This window comes from Ixodes scapularis, unplaced genomic scaffold (assembly GCF_016920785.2).
Source record: "Ixodes scapularis isolate PalLabHiFi unplaced genomic scaffold, ASM1692078v2 PGA_scaffold2__306_contigs__length_199485367, whole genome shotgun sequence".
In the NCBI taxonomy this organism is placed as follows: Eukaryota; Metazoa; Arthropoda; class Arachnida; order Ixodida; family Ixodidae; genus Ixodes; species Ixodes scapularis.
The window spans coordinates 65,804,289-65,825,835 of NW_024609857.1; the positions used below are offsets into that span (position 1 = coordinate 65,804,289).

Genomic DNA, 21,547 nt, shown 5'->3' on the forward strand with positions numbered 1-21,547 from the left:
ATAGTCAGTGACGGCTTGAGTAAAGTGCAGGGAATGGCTTATTATGTTAACGATCCTTGTTTTGCGATTCGTTTTTGAGCGTTCTTAACTGCGAATACTGAAATCTCATTGGCTGCGGAGTAATATATTGAGATGCACGGGACCTGCGATGTCCCGCGTATCTTAAGCCCTTGGTGACTGTAGTATGGAAAATGTACGCACACCATTTCCGAGAAAGTGTACACTAGTGACCTTGTCCCTCCCAAGTCAATGCCCAACAAGCACTGACAAAAGCGGCATTTTCACGTCGCCGCCAGAAAGCTTCCTTCGCATGTCGGTCAGCCCTGTTGGGATATATTTTTATCCACGAGGGCATAAAGAAAACAACCAAAGAGCCTTATAAAAGTCCGTTCCAGGTTCTCCGCTCCCGTTGTGACGTCGGTGGATACGCAATCTATCAACCGATCTCCGGATACAGTAGCGAAGATTGATACCGAAGTAATTGGAGTGCTGCTACCGGTCCGTTGCGTATTCACATTCTCTTATACGCAAACGCCTGACCATTTAGTATCATTTGGTTCTAGGTACTAACATGGATTTCTGAATGCACGTTAAAACCTGCTCTGACTACTCGTCTTATTCCGGTATCGGACGCATATTCTCTGCTCCCTTATCAACGAAGATGAGCCTCAGGGTTTAAGCAAAGTAGTATCAAAATTCATCGACAAACTGAGTCTCCGTATGTTTCTTTTTGTTATTCCTGTTTTAATTCACAGGTTTTAATTTCGCATAGGCTGTACTATCGTACATAACCCGAGGATCTTTTAAAAATTTGCATATGCAGTTGTTTGGAAGGGAGACAGCAGAACTATATAACGCAAATTATCCTATCTTCCTAAACATCTTTCTGGGAGGTCTGAGAGAAACATGTAACGTAGTAACAATTTTCCCTCTCGGCAGTCACACGTGTCGAGAGCGTCCGCGCTGCGAGGGGCTTTTAAAATGTTTATGATGGTCATGCTCTCCTACTCCCCTACCTCTGCTAATGTTACAGGGTATTCCCACCGGCAGCCGGTCAGGCAGTGTCTCTTTATAGTGTTGCCTGAGAAAACCGTAACAAGAATAACATAGATCATTATGGATTTTAATTTTTCTTCTTTTTGTATCACAGAGGAACGGTGGCCAAGAGTTGGCTAGCGAGCGTTTTTCTCAGTCAGCCGTTGCTTTGCTGTGCCGAACAGGGACTGGTATTGAAGTGATGAGATCAATAACCAGAGACTGTTTTGATGACGTGATGATACAAGTTCGGCACAACATCCCCATCAAAAATGACCATCGGAAAATGTTTGATGGTACATCAGGCAGATGGTCTGTCGTATTTTGGGACATTCATGATCTGATGGTTTGATTGCCTGATGGTTTGATGGCGTGATGGTTTGATGGTCTGATAGTCTGTAGTATTTTGGAACATCTGACGGCCTAATGGTTCGAATGTGTGTTGCTCTAATGGTCGGTAGGAACTTCTAACCAAACATGAACCGGCAGAAGACAAATGTTGCATTGTACTATTAAAAAATGAACATCCGAGGAGTTAGAAAACCTTAGGAAATTCTCGTGTAAACCTGAAGTAAAGTTTATATTTTGGTTGCGCCATGTTATTATTTATATTGAGAAATTACTGAACGTTAAATGATTAAACGCCGAAAGCAAAAGGAAAAAGAATATGCGCCTAATCCTCTCGCTAATTTCGATACTCCACAACGTGCTAATTTAGCACTGTGTTTCCTGCCTATCTAAACTTTGTTTCCATAGTGCGTGCTGGGCATTACGACGTAGCGTGACGGCGTGAAATACACTAAGCCTCGTCCACACTTAGTTCGCACTACGCGTCCGTCTAACAAATTTATCTCCAATCAAGCAAAGAGAATTTTTTTAACATTCTTTGCCATTTCGGTCGTAAACATATTATCTACTTCACATACAAGACGCATCAACAAAGCGTTTCCCCAACGAACCTGAAGGCAATTTAAAACAAAACAGTGGCTGGAAAAACATGCCTGGGTCTATAATAAAGTGCCTTCGTGACCTTGCGAGTATTCTAGGATAATATCTGAGCGGATTATTGCAGATTGAACACTTTGTTATCTAGTCACACCGTTGACGGCTTTCCACGTCGGATGTTTTTTATGCATGCTCGACGACGGGATATCTCCGGCATCCCCTCTCGGGCACTGCTGGAATGTCTAAGAGTCTCACGTTCTTCCCACTACCAGAAGATATCAGGAGAAGCACCATCAGCCTTTTTGTCGTTTTGATTGTCTATTGAGATATCTAAGTGATTCCACCCGAGCGATATCAAAACGCTTCGTCGTTAGTCCTTCAGTCACCGCGATAAACGTTTTGGCGGTGTGTGAGCTACCAACATAGCAGTTGCTTGTATGCGGTAACAATCAGATGCTTTTAATAGTCTGTCAGCCGCAATCGATTATTGGTTGATGATGCACCAGACACTGTCAGGTAAGCCTGCCGGAGCACCAGGAAGTCGGATAAGCCATGAAGGAGTTCTGAAAGGGACACTGACACCCCCCAAAATTTTTTTTTAATTTTTTGCCAGGCGCTTCATTATGGTGTCGGAGGACTACCCAATTAATATTTTGCAACAGAGTAGCGTATTTTTTTAATAAAGCCAAAAGACGCAACTGCTCGAAACCGAAACCGAAACCCGACGGAGGTCGGAGAAGTGGAGAGAAGAGAGTGAGTGGCGGAAGTCACGTGGCTACAACCGACCGTGTGTTTTTTTTTTCCTTCTTCCCGTAGCAGACGACATGCGGCGTACGGGAACTGTTCGCCGTGGGATTCTTTTGCAGTTATGTATGTTCCGCTCGTTGTTCTGTACTCCAAAATGAGTCGTTTTGTACATTGAGGAGTTGGAGATGAGTAGTGAGTGCCGGTGGTGAATTTTGATCGGCTCCGAGAAGAATACACCCAAGATGTTGCGTGAAGAGTTGGCTCACATGTCCTGCGTCCGAAACAGAAGCGGCATTGTGCGACAGAGTTTCCGATAGATCAACGGGATCGGGACCAATGGCTGGCTACAATTCCTGTAGAACATATATACGGGCACCTCGGAAAGCGGACGCTACCTGATTTATATGCTCCTTGCATTTTGTGGAAAGTGATTACGTTGAAGAAAGGGTAAAAGCACAGGCGAGCTGGTGAAGAACTTCCATCGTAAACCGGAGACACGGAAAAATTAAAAAAAAAACGGACAAAACAACAACAAGTCTCAATAATTTGAGACTTGTTGTTGTTTTGTCCGTTTTTTTATTTTTCCGTGTCTCCGGATCACATTGAGTTCGCGGGTGTCAAAAAAGAAATCCCATACCATTTAATTCAGCGACGTGTCGTCCACAACATTTGTTTCTTATTATTTTTATTTTTTTGTTTCTTCAGTAATAATTGTAAAAAAAAAAAGAAATGTAGACATCAAAAAATATTTGAAAAAAAAAAAAATAAAGGTTTCACGCGGGATCGAATCCGGTCCTACCGCGTGTAAAGCGGACGTCTTTCCCACTGAGCTACTGGGGCGCATCGAAAGTGGCGGATCTCTTTCCTTAGTAACAATTCAGCCGATAAACTGTAAGGTAGAAAGTTTGCTGCCGACTTTCCTCTAGCAAAAGCACTCCCGGGTCGAAGTCGGGATGCACCACGCATTGGCGACATTCTCACCTAGTAAAGAAATCGTACGCGTGCATATTCAACTCGAAGTAGACACGTCGCGCTTGACATTTGCGCGAGCGATGTCTTCAGCCACAAGCAGGGAGCGACGGCTCGGCGACGTCTTCGTGCAAATCGGCTTGGTGGTCGGGCGTGTCGTACGGGATGAATACCAATTCTTTTGACCAGTCCCAAATTTCTTTTTTAAAGGCAGACAAAATTCGCCGGTACTGCGAACGACAGTTCTGAAATAGAGGTCCCAGGCCCGTCGTCCGCTGCCATCGCCGTCCCTGCGAGTCCCACGATACGCGAAACGACGCACGCACAGAATGCTTCCGGTTGTCTGTGGAACTTTTTTTTTCAATCAACGTATTTGCAGCTTTTTAGAAGCCACAAAAAATGGGTTTCATATTTTTTTTTCTTTTTAATATTGAGTGTGTGCCTTCAGTGACCCACGACTTTGATTAAATTTGGTGGTCGCATCGATACCTTAGAAAACGGCCCGTGACCGCGGAAAAGAGAGTGAGCGAGACTCGAACCGGCCAGTTCTTGATCGGCGGTTTTCGGGCGGAAAGAAACCGAATTTCGAGCCGCAAATTCTGTTCTGGGTAGTTGAGCTCTCATATGTCACGTACAACTAAAAACCTCGGCGAGCATAAATACCCTGTCAGTGTCCCTTGAAGGGCCATCAAGGGGAGCGGCCGTCAAGAAGGTGTGATAGGCCATCAAGAAGGCATCAAGGGGGGAGCCGTCAAAATTGTGTCATAGGCCATCAAGAAGGTCTGATGGGCCATCACTTGTCTGATGAACACTCATAAAGTTCTGATAGACCATCACATATTTATGATAGTCTTTTTGATCGGGATTCAATTTACTACGTGTTTGGAAGGGGGTTAAGGAAAGCCGAGAGACGTGTTAAACAAGTACGCTGTTTATATGAAATGAAGACAAGAAACTCTACCAAATATAACCGGTATCATAAATATTACTACACGTCCTAGCAGCTGTACTGTAGACTATAGGCTAATTAGTGATCGCAAAGACACTTAAGACTGCTAAGGTCTAGGAATGCGAAAGCATTTGTATACGTAGCGTATTCTTACAAGCTGCGCGCCGCGCTGTGCCTGGCCGAGCGACCTCTGCGTAAGCTGCCCGGGCGGGCTTTCCGGGCGACCTCCACTGCCGCTCTGCAGAGCCCGGCCACCCTCTCCCTCTTACCGGCGGCTGGGCCGCTGCATTACGGAAAGGGCTTCTCTGTGGAGTGGCGTTCCTTGGAACTATGCCCTCGCGCCAGCCAATGGGAGTTTTCCATCAATTCGCTGTTAGAGATTACAGGCTTCGCTCCCTGGCACAGGGAAATTTAGGTGCCATTTGGCGCGGCTTCAAAAGCTGATATCGCCGGTTTGCTCCAGGGGACAGTTAATGCTCTCGCATTAAAATATGTGTAAGGCAAAAGTGTTCATCCACAACTGCTTTTAATTATCCAATCTACGATACCGCTTGTCAAGAGTAAACACGCAACATCAGCAAAGGTATAAGTACGATCACACGCGGTATAATCTAGCGGGTAGTTACCGAATGTCAACAGGATAACTACTAGCAAGGGCACTGACTTGCGCTATCATATCGCGAATCAATGTGAACGATTCTCGCTTACGCCCGAAAACTGGGCCACTGCTGCCTCGGAGAACCTAAAGCGAATTGATATTCGTCCCGACAAAAAGGTAGCAGTTGCTACGCTGCTCTCTTCCGAAAAAGAACAGTTCCGCAACAAAAACAAAGCGATATGTGCCGGAACCTCTTCCGATTCCCGGTAATCCGCAGATAGGAATAGTGCCAGCTGTTTTCAACATCTTGTCCACAAGCCGCAATCACTAACTGAAAGAAACAGAGGCGACGCCACCATGGCGTACCGGAGACAAACGTGACAACGATAGCACCTGTGTGGAGTCTCTGCTTCCCATGCAGTGCTAGATAACCGTTGCTGGTTATGTTCCGTATCGAACTGTGCCAGCCGACATCCGCATCGTGTCAAGACCTTCCAGATAACAAAGGCCGAAGGGCTGAATTTGGATTGCTGCGCCAGCTTTCGGCTGGGACTTGTCTTCGATCAGAAAAGCCACAAGTATAAGTCGAACGCGTACGTAGCACAGGTGTTCAAATCGTGCCCTGAGTTTACCTTCTTTAAGTGACGTCGAAAACTCAGCCTTCCGGCCTTTTTATCAAGATGCTAATCGTATCGGTCAGCATCAGCAAACGTTAAACGTTTTTTCCCCCACGCGGCTCTTATCTTTTTGCAAACATGTGTCGGACATTACAGTGCTGCGCCGCTTTCAAGGTCATGCAGCCGTCACCGTCGCATTCCGTCATCTTGTTGGGGGAGAGGGAGCCCTCCCCTTCCCTCTCTCCCAACAAGATGACGGAACGCTCTCTGGCGGGGACGCCTGGTGACCGCTCAGTTGGGAAACCGGTGTCGTCTTAACGCGGAACGATTCGCGAAAGATTAGGTGCGCGTATTTTGAATGCGAGCGTTACGGCGGAAGCGGAGCTACTCAGATCCGCCTTTACGACTTTTATTTGTTTATGGCTGATAAGCTGCCGCTTGGGAGTCGGTGTATCCTGTGTCCACAACGCATTAAACGACTCTTATACTTGAAGTCCCCGTTCCCTTCGGAGCAGACAACGGCTTCTGACGGCAGAATGCACGCTACTGACCCGCTTGCGACAGGCTCGTATTTAAATCTATGCAGAGTGTATAGACGTTTTCTGTTTCCTTTCGTCCACAGTCACGCGGGTTCCGTATCTGTTGCGCATTGTGTAGCCGCAGCGCATTGGGTTGTCTCGTTCCTACTCTTCGTCCCTGTCGTGAAGTGCTATTATGTTTTCCAAGTTTCAGTACCATCTCGCCCAAGAGTTCGTATTATTCCGTATCTAGTATGCGGGACGAAGAAAATAATGAAACATTTCAGCCTGGAACATGAAATTAAATATAGGTCAGGCAAAAACAACAATGTGTTACAATCACGCATTGTTCGTAAAGCACCTTCCAGCTGCGTGGAGAGGTCAAATCGATGTTTTACAGCATACCAGATGTGACGGCATTTAAGATGGCTGCGCCCTTGTGGAAAAGGTGTACAGATGCTTTCAGGGCGTCAGTTACCCGAGCCGCCACCAGTCAGCGCGCTCCTGGCTGCCATTGCCGGCCTGCGCATGTACTCCGGTTACCGGGCTTGCGGGTGTTTGTTTTCCGACGATGAGCGACCGCAGTGGGACGCGTAAACGGCGTCCGACGGTCAAGACGTGCTCTGTAGTGGGTTGCAAAAACTGTACTGGCGACATTCAGGTCTGGAACCACGCTGTGTGCGTTGAACACGTCCCGCTGAAGCACATGGACTGTCCGTGCTTGGTGCTGTTTCTGATGCACCGATCCACACTGAATAACCAGAGCAGAGCACCTTTAAGTCGGTACTAACGGCACTTTTTCTCGTGCCGCGTTCGCAAATTAGCGACTTCTCGTTCGCAAGATTGTTCTACCCAACGGATAGGTTGTCAGCTGTGACCCATCGCGATGTACCGACCATAAAACACAATATTGTTTTGATGAGCGACGAGGCGCAGCGCCAAAGACCGCATGCGAGCAACTTCCGGGCAACGAGCGAAGTTTACTAGGAATCAGGGCTGGACAGTATCGCGAAAGTATCGTATTTAAATACACTTTTGAATATCTGTATCTCTGTATCTCTGTACATTTGAAAATGTATTTGTATCTCAGTCATGAAATACATTAGGAATGTATCGCTTGTATCGCGATACTTTGCCAGACTTAGGTATCTCGTTACATTGGTTGTCCTTTTTAAGATAAATTTAAAAAATAAAACATATACTTCGTGCAAGCTGCTTCGTAATTTATATAACCCACCTTATAACATGAGCCATCTCAATCACCGACATTAAAAAAAAAAACAAAAAAACTGTGGTCTAAAAAGGTTACGGGCAAGTTTAACGAAATCAGCTCCTCTTACAAAGCCCATTACTCTTTCCAACTTGGCAGAGAGAACGCTCTAAGGGAGCTGAGTGAAGAAAAAGTACGGTCTCCATACACTATGGATGACTCAGAAGCTTATAATACGACAGTTTGAGATGCGCCCTCAGGCAAAGCAGGGTTCATTTTGGTCAGACGCCTTTTGTCAAGCATGGCACGCAGTCATTACCGTTCTTTAACTGTTGATTCAACGGGGGTGATCTGTTTTCTTTAGTGGCATTAATGATAAATATAGAGTTCGAGGTAAAGGGAACAACACCAAAATGGCTCAAAAAAGGAGCGCAGGCATAAATCACCGTTCGTACTCGCCACGAACCCTCCCCACCTAGCACCGTTCGGGAACAAATGTGTTTCTATAAGTATATGTATCTGTACCGGAATACTTTTTCGCCAGTTTCGCAGAAGTGTCTCAGGGATATCTCGTTGCATAAAAGACAAATGTATCTTGGCATTTGCATTTACGACCTGAAAACACACGCATCTCAGTATTTCTATTCCTGAATACTTTTTGGAGTATCTCTGCCCAGCTCTGCTAGGAATCTACTACAACCGAGCGGTACGACAAGCAACAACAAGCAATCCGCCCCTGCGACGGCCCAGCCCGTCGTTGATCTCCAAATTCTTCGCTTTCCAAGTCGCCTACGTGATTAAAGTGCCCAGATACCGGCGAGAAACAAGACTGCGACGAGCGAAGTTCGCTTATGCAGTGATGGAGAAGACCGGCGATAGCCTTGCTGTGTCAACTCGACACTTGCAGAAGTCGCACTGGGTTTCAACTACCTTTATTTGAGGCAAAAAAGTAACAAGTGTGATAACCTTACATAGTCTCTGAAGTCTAGGCAATATTCTTTTGCCGTCGACCCATTCACATTCTGATTCCGTCGCGTACAACTGTTTTTTTTTTTCTTTTTTGTTAAACATTTTGCGATATTTACAGATTTCCTTTCTTACAATTATCCCTGAAAAAAAGAAAAAAAAAAGAGACATGTTGTGGACTAAACATCACTGAACTAAATGGAACGGTATTCCCTTTTTGACACCTGCGAACTCAATGTAGTCACTTTTCACACAATGCAAGGAGCATATAAATCTGGTATCGTCCGTTTTCCAAGGTGATCGCAACTGTTCTGCATGAATTGCAGCCAGCCATTGGTCCCGATCCCGTTGATCCGTCGGAAAATTGTGCAGACGCCGCTGCACAATGCGACTTTCGGATGCAGGATCTTTGAGGCAGCTCATAACGCAACTTCTTAGAGGCATCCTTTTGGAGCCGATGACGGGTATTCACTACAGGCACTCATTACTAATTTCCAACTCTTTAATGCACAGAACAACTCATCTTGAAGTGCAGAACAGCGAGCGGAACTAGCATATCTGCAAAGCAATCGCACGGCAAACGTTTCCCGCACGTTTCAAACGTTTTTGGGGAAGGGGGGGGGGGGGGGGGGAGGGGGGGGAGGGAGGGCGGGGACGCGCACGGTCGGGTGTAGCCACGTCACTTCCAACACTCTTTCCTCCTCTATATGTGTCCGATTTCCGTGCTCAGGTTAAGTTTTCGGTTTCCAGCAGTTGCGTTTTTTGACTTTATTGAAAATATACGTGACTTTCCCTACCGAAAAATCCAGTATAACTTTTCACTATCCGGATTATGGAACCGGAAATTTGTTTCTGGAAACCCGCAATCCAGATTGCAGACAAAAAAATAATTTGTCAAACCTAAATTCCAGATAGAGTCCAGATAGAACAGATAGATTTCCGGTACCATAATCCTGATAGCGAAAAGGTATCTGGATTTTTCGGTAGGGTTGTAGCAAAATATTTATTGGAATTAAATCGTCTGGCGAAAAAAATTAAAAAAATGTTTTTGGGGGTGTCAGTGTCCCATTAACAATACCAATAAATATATGAAATGTTGCGATAATTTACTTTAAATCGACCCTGGCGCACAGCAGTGACACTATCTTGTGGGTTTTATGTGTATAATGCATGTATAAGATAAGGTAGGTTATTTTGTACCAGCTAAAATAAAAAAGTCTGCTGAAAAATTTTTTTTTTTATATTTTGAATTTTTCTTTGTATATGTCCTTCACACAGTATTCAATAGTTTTATTTTTCAACAGGCACGTACGGTATTAACTTGGGCGTGCTCCTGAAAGGGCATGCTGGTATTTGCAGCCCGAGTGGCGATGCCGAAACCCTTCGACGAGAACATAATCCCCTAAAAGTTCTCATTAACGGAAAACAAAAATGTGAACTGCCAACCTGCAACTGAAGCGGTTTTTTTTTATTTCGGGACTTCGTACGACGCTGTAGAGAAGGAGAGGCCTGAAGCCGAATGAGGGATAGAACAAAAACAGTTGTTTCGAAATCGGCCGCCTCTCCGCCAGCGCGCTGTCTTCTTTACTGCGTCATCACCGATAAGGTATCGGAGCTTTGCAAAGCTACTTGAATAGAGGAGGCTATGTTTTGAGGTGAATCAGTTAAATAAAAGCCTAGTGCTGCGAGGATATACAATTTCATGCTGAAGTCATGGCTGATCTTTGAAAACTAGCAGAGATGCACAACGCAACTAATAAGAATTTGTTTTGTGCTTATCGTTGCACTTTGTACCGAATTGAACCCACTTCTTTAAAAACTTGCGCCGAATAGGGCAATTATCGTACCCGATAAGATTTGAGTTTATCCTGCGCGCCGGGACGTTGATATGAAGGATAAAATCACCAAATGCACTTTTGAGGACAAACCGATTTATCCAATTGCAGGCGTATCCTTATCTCGAGAGAATTCCAAGAGAAATACCGTTCGTTTTCAGAATATATCTTATTTAGGAACAAAGTAACAAAACAATTACTTACGCAGTGAAACCGAGACCACAGCGCATTTCCCGGACGCCATAAACTGATACAAAACGGATAAGGAACGAAGCACGTGAATACGCAGGAAACGCTAAGAAACTCTATGTATCTGTGGCGGTTCCGGCTTTGGCTTATTCCTTTTTTTTTTTTTTTTTTTGCTATTGCCTGATTGTAAAATTTTAACACTTGCTCCCGAGATTGTTAGTTGCATAACTTTAAATGACTTTTCTTTTTTGAATTCTTTGTGTGTAGCAAAACAAACCGGAGGGGGGGGGGGGGGGGGGTATTCATTTTCTGTATGAATATTTAAAGACCTTACTCCAATTTTCTCAATTCGGCGGCTATGGTCGAGTATGGTACTTACGGAGGACACGCGTCATTGTACTTCTGAAACAAAGCCCATGGCCTTTGATTCGTCCTTTACCGGGATATGCTTGACGTTCTATGGTATCCACATTCCCAATTATTTGTTGACCAATAAAGGCACTTAGACTTATTCATAATGCTTACAACCCGAAAACGTCTGTATCGTTCTTGTATATCGTGTCCCGGTTATCTTATTAATCGACTCGCAGAAAAGTGAATCGTATGACATTTTTGTACAGCATAGTACATGATAATATTCGCTTGAAGTTCGAGGGCAACCTGAGGTACAATAACAGCCGTTACACAAGGCAAAAACATGATAAACTATACTTTTTTTCCCCATCCAGACACAGCCAATGCTACGAGCAAATCAGGCCAATCAGACAGCGACACAAGCTTACCATCATGGCATTCATCATGCCTCTGTACGCGTCAAAATAGCGTCAAAAGCGCACCGGTAGGGTGTTGGTCATGTTTTTGTACGTGTTCTATTATCGCTGAACCAATCTTGAACAGGGAAGGCCCAGTGACTTGCACTTTTCACGCTGTGTGAATGGTCCCATCAGCCTGTAGCGTTAACTTCGTCTGGACTTAAGGTGAAAGGAAGTATAGCATTGCAAGAACTGCTAAATTTGAATCTCTTGCTAGTGCCCTAGATGAATTGTTTTTAATTATAGGTGATTGAGAATCGTTTGAAGTAATATTTATTGCTAATTAGAATGTTAGCTTATGCATTGTTGTATAATCTCCTGCCCTTATATTATGTACTCCTCCATGCCTTGGCCGGTAAACGTCGGCTGGCAATATTATTCAAATAAAATAAATAGGAATATAGACTTGGTCCCTTGTCAAACACAAAAATATGCTCGCTCTTATCACATTAGTTCGTGGTGACTCTTATTGCTACGCCCGTGCATCAGTATATGTAAGCATTTACCTGCATTTCACATAATAATCAATGACTAAATCTTCTTTTGTTCCCTCAATCGCCCTACTTCACAAAACTTCACACAAATAAGGAAACAAAAAAATGAAATTTGACTCACTCCATTGATATACAAGCACTCTGTTTATATGAAAAGCGTTTGAAGTTGTTTGTAGAATCGGCTAAAGCATTTTTTAGACCAGCCTTGTTGTTGCGCTGGTTGGGTTATGGTGCTGTGGATGAGTTTAAGCGCAAGCAGTGACAGACACGATGTAGGGGACACGTACAAGCGCTTGTGCTTTATTCATTAATTTGTTAGCTTGACTTGTTGGCTTGACCAAAGCGCGGAGGCCATACAGAAATTCATCGACGGCCTTTGTATCGGAGAGAAAATACGACCTTGCCTATGATGTCTAGTACAACGACTAGATTAGTAAATGCATTGTCCGCAGGCGCATTATGATTACATTCAACCTGTTTGTTGCAAATGTATCACAAAATAAAGGCTTCGTTTCGAGTGTACGAAGGCACTTAGTGGAACAAAGTGGACTGTAATGCAAACGAAAAAAAAAAAGCGCTCTTGTAAAACGTGGAAGAACTCTGATGTCAAATTCTTGATGCACTGTTGCAATCGTCATAGGTTCCGTACTTCTTCAGAGGGAATGCCTTTTCGTATGGCAAAGTGCCGACACACTACAATTGGTATTTCCGAGAAATAGTACGTTCACGATACCTCAATTATTTTCAGGCTTACCTCTTGATAATACCTGCATTATATAGATAAATCCACCATGAAGATCATCCCGCTACCACTATCATATTGGGCAGAAAGGTACTCAATACAGTTATAAAAGAGCGCTGTGGAGCCAAATATTCCAAATAAAATAATCACAATATAAAAAAAAGTCGAAAGAAAAACAGATCGCCAGCTCTTAGACCTATTACGCGGATGACTAGTTTCACAGCCATGCCGGCGTGAGCAATGAAGCTTTACAGTTCGTAGTGGGGGTACATCACGACATTCTAGCGTTTACCAATAATTAAGGTACGACATAAACTCCGTGTAATCGTAAAACGAACAAACTAAATTCTCGGCTGCTAAAAAAAAATCTTATATTGTTCTAATGGACGGAACGACGGTTTTGCGGTTACAAATGTGAATTCATGGATTTTATGTTCAACCGTTGTATTTTATTTATATAAACAAAAAACTTTATCAACTTAACGTACATGCAACCTATTGTTTGTTTATGTACTCAATCAACTAAATACCAATTTATGAATAATAGCAATAATATCCATCATTCAGTAACGATATTTAAACGAGTTGCACGCTTATGCATAGTTCGAATTGAAAAAAAATATATAATAAGATAAAAAGATACCGCAATGAGATACTCATTGCGGTATCTAGACATAGTAAAAAGACCAGGCTGTGGTTGCGATCCAATGTGTTCTCGTTTAAATTTTAGGAAAACAATTATCCGTTATTTGATTGACCTGGTAGGGGAATTATTAAAATGTGTTATCGTCAATCGATATGTCTACACAACAAATAACATTATATGAAAGGCGAGCGGGCATATACCTTTATCTGGTTTTGCTTTTCAAGGGCGTAGAAACCACGCTGGAGTTAGCAGCGGAAAGTTTCGGTACGTCACTGATTGGCAGATTAGGCAATCCCTGCGGACGATTTCCGACAGCACTGTTGTGCTCCGGTCAAACGAAATCTAGGTCCTACTCACACCTGGAGGGAGAGTCCCTTATATTAGTCGAAGAAAAACAAATATTAACTTCGAAATGTTTAACCGTCTGACATAATAGCTTTGACTCTCGATATCAAGAGCCTTGAACTTGCTCCTACCGAATTTCGGTTTTAAAATTGGAAAACACAGTGATTCTCTGACAAGATGATATAAACTTTCTAAGAATTGCACCTTGCTACTTTAATTTACCCTAAAAGGCAATTGCTCATGTTTACATAAAAAAAAACGAACATAAAAGACTACATCAATTGCTCCCAATATCTTTTTTTTACAGTAAAACCGATGAATTACGGGGATATGGCAAATGTTAATTCACAAATACCAAACTCGAACTCTAGATGAAAATTGAAAATTACTTCGGAGCAGTTTGCACATTCCCGGAGAATATGAGCTGAAACACACAATCTGGACGTTTGATTCGTCTATAGTTAACTTGAACTTCATTATCTCTAAAACTGTCAAGGAGTTTAATGATCGAGACCAAAGCTGGGCGTTCAGAGTTTAATTTAATGCTTCCTAAAAACTGACAAGAAAGCCGAAGAAAGCAAGGACGGCTTTTTCAGCTCATATATACCGGGGAAGTAAATCTTCGTGACACGAACCTAAACAAGCGCTTCGAATTAGTTCAAGGGAAGGCATCACCTGTTATGCAGCTGATGTGCAGAGTTCGCTTCCGTCCCGTCATTGTGCCGAAGGTGCCGCCGATCCTGACCCAGATCCGCGAATGCTTGTCGGTTCTTGTCAGCGTCCCGTCCCAACTACGGCACTCATCGGTGTGAACTGTCGCCGGTAAACTCGTCGCCTCTCGTCGTGGGGACTTATCGAGAACAGCAAATTGCGACCACTAAAACAGAGACAGCTTTTTCCTCCCTTTGCTTCCCTTTGCCGCGAATAATCGTGCACGGGGGAGAGGAGCACGGCTGACGCTGGCTCTGACTGTACTCGGAACATCTCCGCACGCTGATAAGCTGCTACCGGCTTTCGCGGGAACCTTTGAATGACAGGAAAGCGCTGACGTTGGCTCGGTTCAACTCGTACATTCGCCGTGTCGTTTCGAAGCACATCGCGTTCCTAAACTGCGCGACTACACTCGGTTACCGGTTAAGATTAATGTGGAAGATCCTCCCATTTTGGTCCACCTTAATTAGCAGAGCGAACGCTGGAGAAGAGGCGATCTCCCCTCCAGCGTTCGCTCTGCTAAAGTGGAAAGAGATGGGGAGCAGCTTCCACTTTACTCTTAACCTTTCACCGACTATATTAATCGAACTATAGAATTTCGTGATGTTCCGGAGTCGGACAAGTAACTTTAATCAATATTTCACTTTTGCCAATTTAACGTTTAAAAGTCAGTAGTTCTAGAAACGATCTAGCTGATTTTCTGCCAGACTTATTGGCAGACATAACGACGGAACAAGAACAAAATTGTTCTGCATATGCCTACCGAAAAACCGATTATAACTTTTCACTACCTCAATTACGGAACTGGAAATCTACCTGGATTCTATCTGGATTTCAGGTTTTTAGAAATTATTCCCTTGTCTGCAATCTGGATTTTGAGTTTCCGGGAAAAAATGTTTAGGTCTATAATCCGGATAGGGACAAGTTATACTTTTTTTTTTTTTTAGTAGGGGTGAGAGTTAACATTTTCAGAGTACGAAATTAGTTTTTATAAAATCATGTCTCTAAAAGATAATTTGCTGCATTCTTTCGGTTTTCTTCCGTTCCCTTTGTACTGATTTCTCAACTGCACGTTCCCGCGAAAACGGGACATGAGGCTTCTTTTAGGCAAAATGACGGGGCGATGTAAATGGACCCCTAAACAGGACTGTCCTGCCCAACAAGGGACGTTTGGTAACCCTATTGAGGACAGTTTATAGGTTCACAATCGGAAGTATATATTTCGCGTATAAAATCAGCCTAGGCGTTCAAATGGCTCAGGGATCTCGGACACGCAATCCGCGGGACGGCTGCGGCCTGCGACTCTCTGTGAAGCGGCTCTCAAGAATCCCGCGGCTGCGAGCCCCATTCCCACCCCTCGAGCGCTAAACACGCCGTAAATAAAACTTTCATACCGTAAATTAATTTCCGCTCGGAAAGAGGCTCTGCTTATATATAAGGCATTCACGCATTTTGCGCTATTCTGTCATCTTTTGGACTTGGTATTACATTTTCTAAATATTTTCTTCTCGACTCTTTCTAACAAATCAAGCGGAATGGCAATATGCAGCTACTGGTCTACAAGCGCAAACTATTTACTCAAGGACAGCCCTTGACTGCAGAAACTCTCTCTTAGTAGGAGGCCAAAAATAAATCCATAAGCTCGGGCTTGTAGCCGTCAAAAAATACCTATAAAATCTTAGTATTTTCTTGTATGTTGCTATAATAATCGCGAGGAAAGCAAACGCTGTCGTACGAAGAGAAATATACTTCGCTTTCCATTCCTGTCGGGCCTTGTGAATTGTGGGACAGGGCAACGACGTGTGCTTGCTTTCGCTCTATTTGAAAATTCCAACACATTGGCATTTTAAATCTTCTCATCAAATCAGGTGTGTGCCAAATGCAGTATTTTAAGGAAATCAAAGGTAAAGATGACACTGGCAAAACGGCGAGTGTACAAAACGCAAGGGAGGTCCCTTCTCTAGAAAACTTCTGTGGTGTCTCTGGGAGAGTGAGCTGCTTTGCAACGTGAAACACCTTTAAAGTTTTTTTTTGTTTTGTTTTTCTACACGCAAAAAAAAAAAATCACAAATTTTTTTTTTCTATGTTGGCCCTCGACCTTTTCGGGTAGGCAATCTGATCCTCAGTTTCAAATCAGTTTGAGATCTCTGATATGGCTGATTTTATTCCCCGTACCCTCTTCAAAAGTGGGGTAGTTTTAAGTGTAAGGAGATTGAGAGCGCATCTGAGCTGGTGAATATTAGGCAACATAATACAACCGGAGACACGGAAACAGAAAAGAGGTAAGCGATACCGTCTCGGACACAGTCGCGTCGGAGACGGTGTTGTGTACGTCCTTTTATGTTTCTGTGGCTCAGGTTTTACTATGTTGGCATAGTTTGTCTAATTCCCATCGTGCGTTTGATATATGACATCGAAGTCACGTATAATAGAGTGCTAGTTGCGGTGGCACCGTATGTTTAGATGACATAAAGTCATTCTGCCTGGTCAAGTTGACACGCTATAAAACTCATTATCGATGCTGCGAGCTGCGGATTTTCTTCCATTTAGCGGGGAACTTAATTGATGTATAGGTTACGTGACGTCAATCTTCCGCTAAATTTGGCGGGGAAACTGAATTGTTGTTTTGGCCGCAAAACTTAAATTTTCGCGATTAATTTAGCGGGGAAACTGAGTTGGCGTGTAGCTCTCGTGCCGTCAATTTCCCCAAAGTGTAGATCCCGTGACGTCATGTGACGTCACGCCACGCTACTTTTCCCACTAATTTTAGCGGAAAATACACGGACGGACGGACAAAGTTTTGGGATTGGGAAGCAGCGCTAAAACCATGACATGCATGCCTTAAAACGTTTTATTTAGTAAACACCGCAACGCTAGAAAAAAAAAAAAAAAAAAGCTTGATATTCCTAGGCTAGTGAAATAACGTTATTTGCTTTTCTTTTGCGTTCGTGACTTTTCTGCGATAATCCTATCGCAGTGTTGGCTTCTCTCTTCCTCGTTCTTATTCACTTGTAATCGTACTCTAATGTAACCGACGAGCGACGTGAATGATAGAAAGAAACCTCAACGTTCCGATTTGCTCAGGAGACCACAGTTTTGTGCTTGTGTTCGACCTAATATAGATCTTTCTTGCTAGATTATTCTTTCATTTAAATGCAAAACAAATGCGGACGAAGAGCATAAAATTATGGACAAACGATAAATAAAAAAATATTTTTGGGATAATTTTTGGGGAAAGATTAGATTTTAATCGTCAAAGTAAAAATTTCTAAGTCAGGATTTAGATCACAGTTAGAACTATCTTGATATTTATTCTCCGACCAGGCAAGGGAAACGTTTACGAAGGTCAACATAATTGAACGAGAAATCAAATCTCTGGTACATATTTGACGTACAACGGACTTTACGCTGTGCAGATAGTACTTGCGTAGGTTTATGATTTCAAGACCTCAGGTATAGAATAGTAAGGGACGGCAATAAAAAAACAACAAAAAAACAAACAAAAAAACAGGGAAGTGTCCGCCTTCTACGAGAGATGGCACGTTTAAAAACTCTTCAAAACTCAGTACGGATACATTAAAAGAACTCAAAACTAAAAGTTGTCGTGCAATTTGATTTTGTCAGCCGCTTGATGGGGAACTCAAAATATACCCAAATTCAGTAAGCCTTGGAGAATAGCATCATTTAGCAACGGATGGTAGAAAAGTAATGTGCAATTTGTACGAGGGTGCATTAGGAAATGTGACTCACGCGGCTATGAAAAAACTAGAGATAGCTAGAAAACAATGTTTTATACTTCACTGCATACACCAAAGGTGCCGAACGCACTCTCAATATCCGACTGTGAGATTACAATTGACTAAATCTGAAGATTTTTGCCATTTACGTCAAAGAGGTCGCTTAAATGTGAGGCCCGCGGGTCATCATACTGCGTTTAAGATATATTTAAAATCATGTTTTGTTTCTAATGTAAAAAAAAAAAGAAACTAAGAAAACATAATTGGTATGCTCCTGGACGTCTGGCGCAGTGTTATACCTTGCCAATTAATTTCCGTTTTCAGTGTGAGAATAATTATGCAGATATGTTTAGCTATAAGACCGAGCAGAAGATAAAACACATAAGATCTGAGTATCAATCACATTCGCATGGGACGCGTGCTTGGTGTTTCTTACATTTTCTTGTAAAGCAAACTCAAGTGGAATTTGCCAGGGATCTGGAGCCACGCCGGCGTTCTCCTTAGCTTCTCAGAAAATATTAGCCCTTCCGTTCATTCTTATGAACAAGAAAAAATGAAATCTTTATGCTCTTTATGCGTTTGTTGTTTTTGTTTCCATGTATCTAAAACTATTGTTTTTTCTGCTCTGCAAAAATGCGATTTGTTTTGCATTCTGGAGATTCACAATGTAACCACCGCAACGCACAGACACAATGTCGAGGTGTGTCGGGGGTGCCGTGAAGCAACACGCACGCATACACACACGTTATATTAAGTACTGAAGTCGCACTTCGAAGCATGTTTGGTGTTTTAAAGCATTCAGTGTGTCGACGTTTCGGCCTGCGTCAGGCCTGCTTCGAGACTATATATATATATATATATATATATATATATATATATATTGCCGCGACAAGGTGTTCTTGAATATTTGTAGATTTCAGAGGAGCTAAGTTCAGTCGTTTTGTTTGGACGAGCTTAAACAATATTTCTGTGAGCCACACGGCCACTTTTTACATTTTACTCACACAAGTTAGCGCCTAGCAGAAACTTTTATACCGAGGTTGGTGGCTCATATAAGTAAACTGTACTGAGCTGCGACTTCATATAAATTTCTACAAGCAGTTGGTAAATTTTAAAATGAAATAGGCACTCGCGCCTCTATCTACTACCTGTGTTAGTCTCAACACTTCCAAGCAAATGCTTTAATCTATGCATATAATACATAGATGGAAATATTACTGCTTACAAGCTTCAGCGCTTGAAGAAATATCAAGTGTCTGCACATTTTTTTTTTCTGCACTGGTGCCTTAAAACGCGGTTAATATATTGTGGAGCGCTCTTCCTTCTACAACAAAGCCATGCTATCTCAGGGATACACTGCTTTTCCAAAACCATTTTTAACGTCTAAATAGAATACCTATTTCAGAATAACCCCCCCCCCCCCCCCGTCCCCGAAAAATAAAAGTCTTAACGATTATTCACTTTTTAAGACAAATTGCAATTAGGAGCGATTCTGAGGTGAGAAAGTCAGTTCCAGTATATCACTGGGGGACAAAAATATATAGCTTTAAAATTATACCTAATGTTTTCGGTCCAGAAATATTTGTAGTCACCTACGTAAATTGTAAAATGTCTTATATTAAATATCAAATGCTAAAATAAAAATAATAAAAAACAACGTAGTTGTGATTTTAACATCAATTTGTGGAGTCACTAAAAAAGTACTTCCGTTCCGACTACTCTCAGATGAAATTACACGGTCGAAGCACGCAAAAGTAATTTGTCTGATTTATCTAAATAAAGAAAGCGCCAAGTTCGCTTGTCTCATGTGGAAGAGGGCGTCAATTGGGATCACTGTAGCGAGGGGAAAAAGTTTGAGAAGAAAACGGGGATGCGTGTGCGGTCAAAAAGCAGCGCCCCCCCTCCCCCCCTCCCGCCCCCCCCCCCCCCCAAAAAAAATAAAATAAAATAAAATAAAAAAGTTTAGCCTTTTTACTTTCGTGAAGAAGGAAGACCAGCGGAGCTGTACTCGAATCGATACACTGCCGCAGCGCGCACATGCCCGTTCCCCGCTTCTTCTCGCCCGACAGCCGCCGATCGCGGATACGTCTCCGGCGAACCAGAGTCGGTCGCACACGGCGCACGTGACGACAAACGGGTACTCCACGAACTCCCTCCGAAACCTCGCCGTCGCACCCGGGAACTGTTCAGCCGGCGTGGAGTACTGTCGTCGTCGGGCCTCGCGCTTGCGCTTTGCCTCCGTGGCACGATCGTCGTCCGTGGCGTTGGCCCGCCGCTGCCCTTTACATCGCTGGTACTGTTCTCGGCGGCGGCTTTCCAGGCCAACGATGCGCTCTTCTTTGGCAAGGGAATCTGAAGCGCTGGACGCAGTGGAAGTCGAGGCGACAGCGGCTTTGCGGCGGTTGCAGACCCATTCTCGCGGCTGCGTACGTCGCCGCTCCCTTCCGCAGCCTGTCTCCTTTCCCCGAAAGGGCGTGCGCCCGACCCATCCTGAGTTCATACCGAAAGTGATAAAAGCGTAGGAAACAGCGCGCAAAGCAGACGAGGACGAAGAAACTCACGTAACGAGCGCTGCGCTCGTTACGTGTGCTTCTTCGTCGTCGTCGGTTTTTCGCGCTGTTTCCTACAATAGATTTTCACCAACGCGCCCAACTTTTTTTTCCATGATGCACGTATGTATGTATTTCTGGCGGAAATTGCTCTTTCTAACGAGTGTCCATACAATAGACATGCCAGTAAAGAAAAGAAGATAAAGAGAAAGATAATGAAAAGGAACTAGAAAGTCAGAGAAATGGTTCGTAGTCACTCTGAAGTGTCACGAGTGGACTTTCCACCATGCCTCGAGCCTCCTCTTTGAGCCAATCACATGTTTGTTCTCCTCCGTAACCGCTCATTCACACTGGAAGCGGATCCGCGTTCGCAAAGCGGTTGCGAACGCGGTTGTATGAAGGTCCAGTGCAATTGCACGCGCATACGATGACATCAAGTGCGCGTGCAATGGTATTGGATCTTTATACAACCGCGTTCGCAACCGCTTTGCGAACGCGGATCCCGCTTCCAGTGTGAATGAGCGGTAGAACCGAGGGCCTGTTCAATGCGGGTGCCGACGTCTGTCGCAGGTACGATTGCCGGACACTCAAGGAGCAAGTGTTGGATAGTTTCTTCTACCTCACCACATGCACTGCACACGGTTTCGGTCACGTTCACATCGTACCGCTGCCCAGCTGTAGAGTTCCTGTATAGACTCCCTACGGGAGCCAGAGTTGCGCGTTCATCCCCGTTGCGCCGTCTTTCCTGCACGGCAAGTTGATCCTCCTCCTCACGTGACTGAATTTGGCGAATAGCGGCGCCGCGCGTTCGAGGCGCACGGCGCGCTCAAAAGCAGGGGAACGTACGCCGGGGCGCGTGCAACGTCTACTTTCCTGCATGGCACTTGATTTGGCTCCTCACGTGATCGGACCTCGGCGAATAGCGGCGCGGCG

General features: G+C 43.9%; 1 protein-coding gene across 1 annotated transcript in view; it reads right to left on the bottom strand.

The window, feature by feature from the left end:
* Positions 1–14,584, bottom strand: part of LOC8030401 (solute carrier family 26 member 6) — a 180,864-nt gene extending 166,280 nt beyond the window's left edge. The window contains exon 1 of the mRNA XM_042291908.1: positions 14,293–14,584. Within this exon, the coding sequence (XP_042147842.1) occupies positions 14,293–14,335 (43 nt within the window). The 5' untranslated portion in view covers positions 14,336–14,584. The remainder of the gene's footprint in view (positions 1–14,292) is intronic.
* Positions 14,585–21,547: the final 6,963 nt, after the last annotated feature.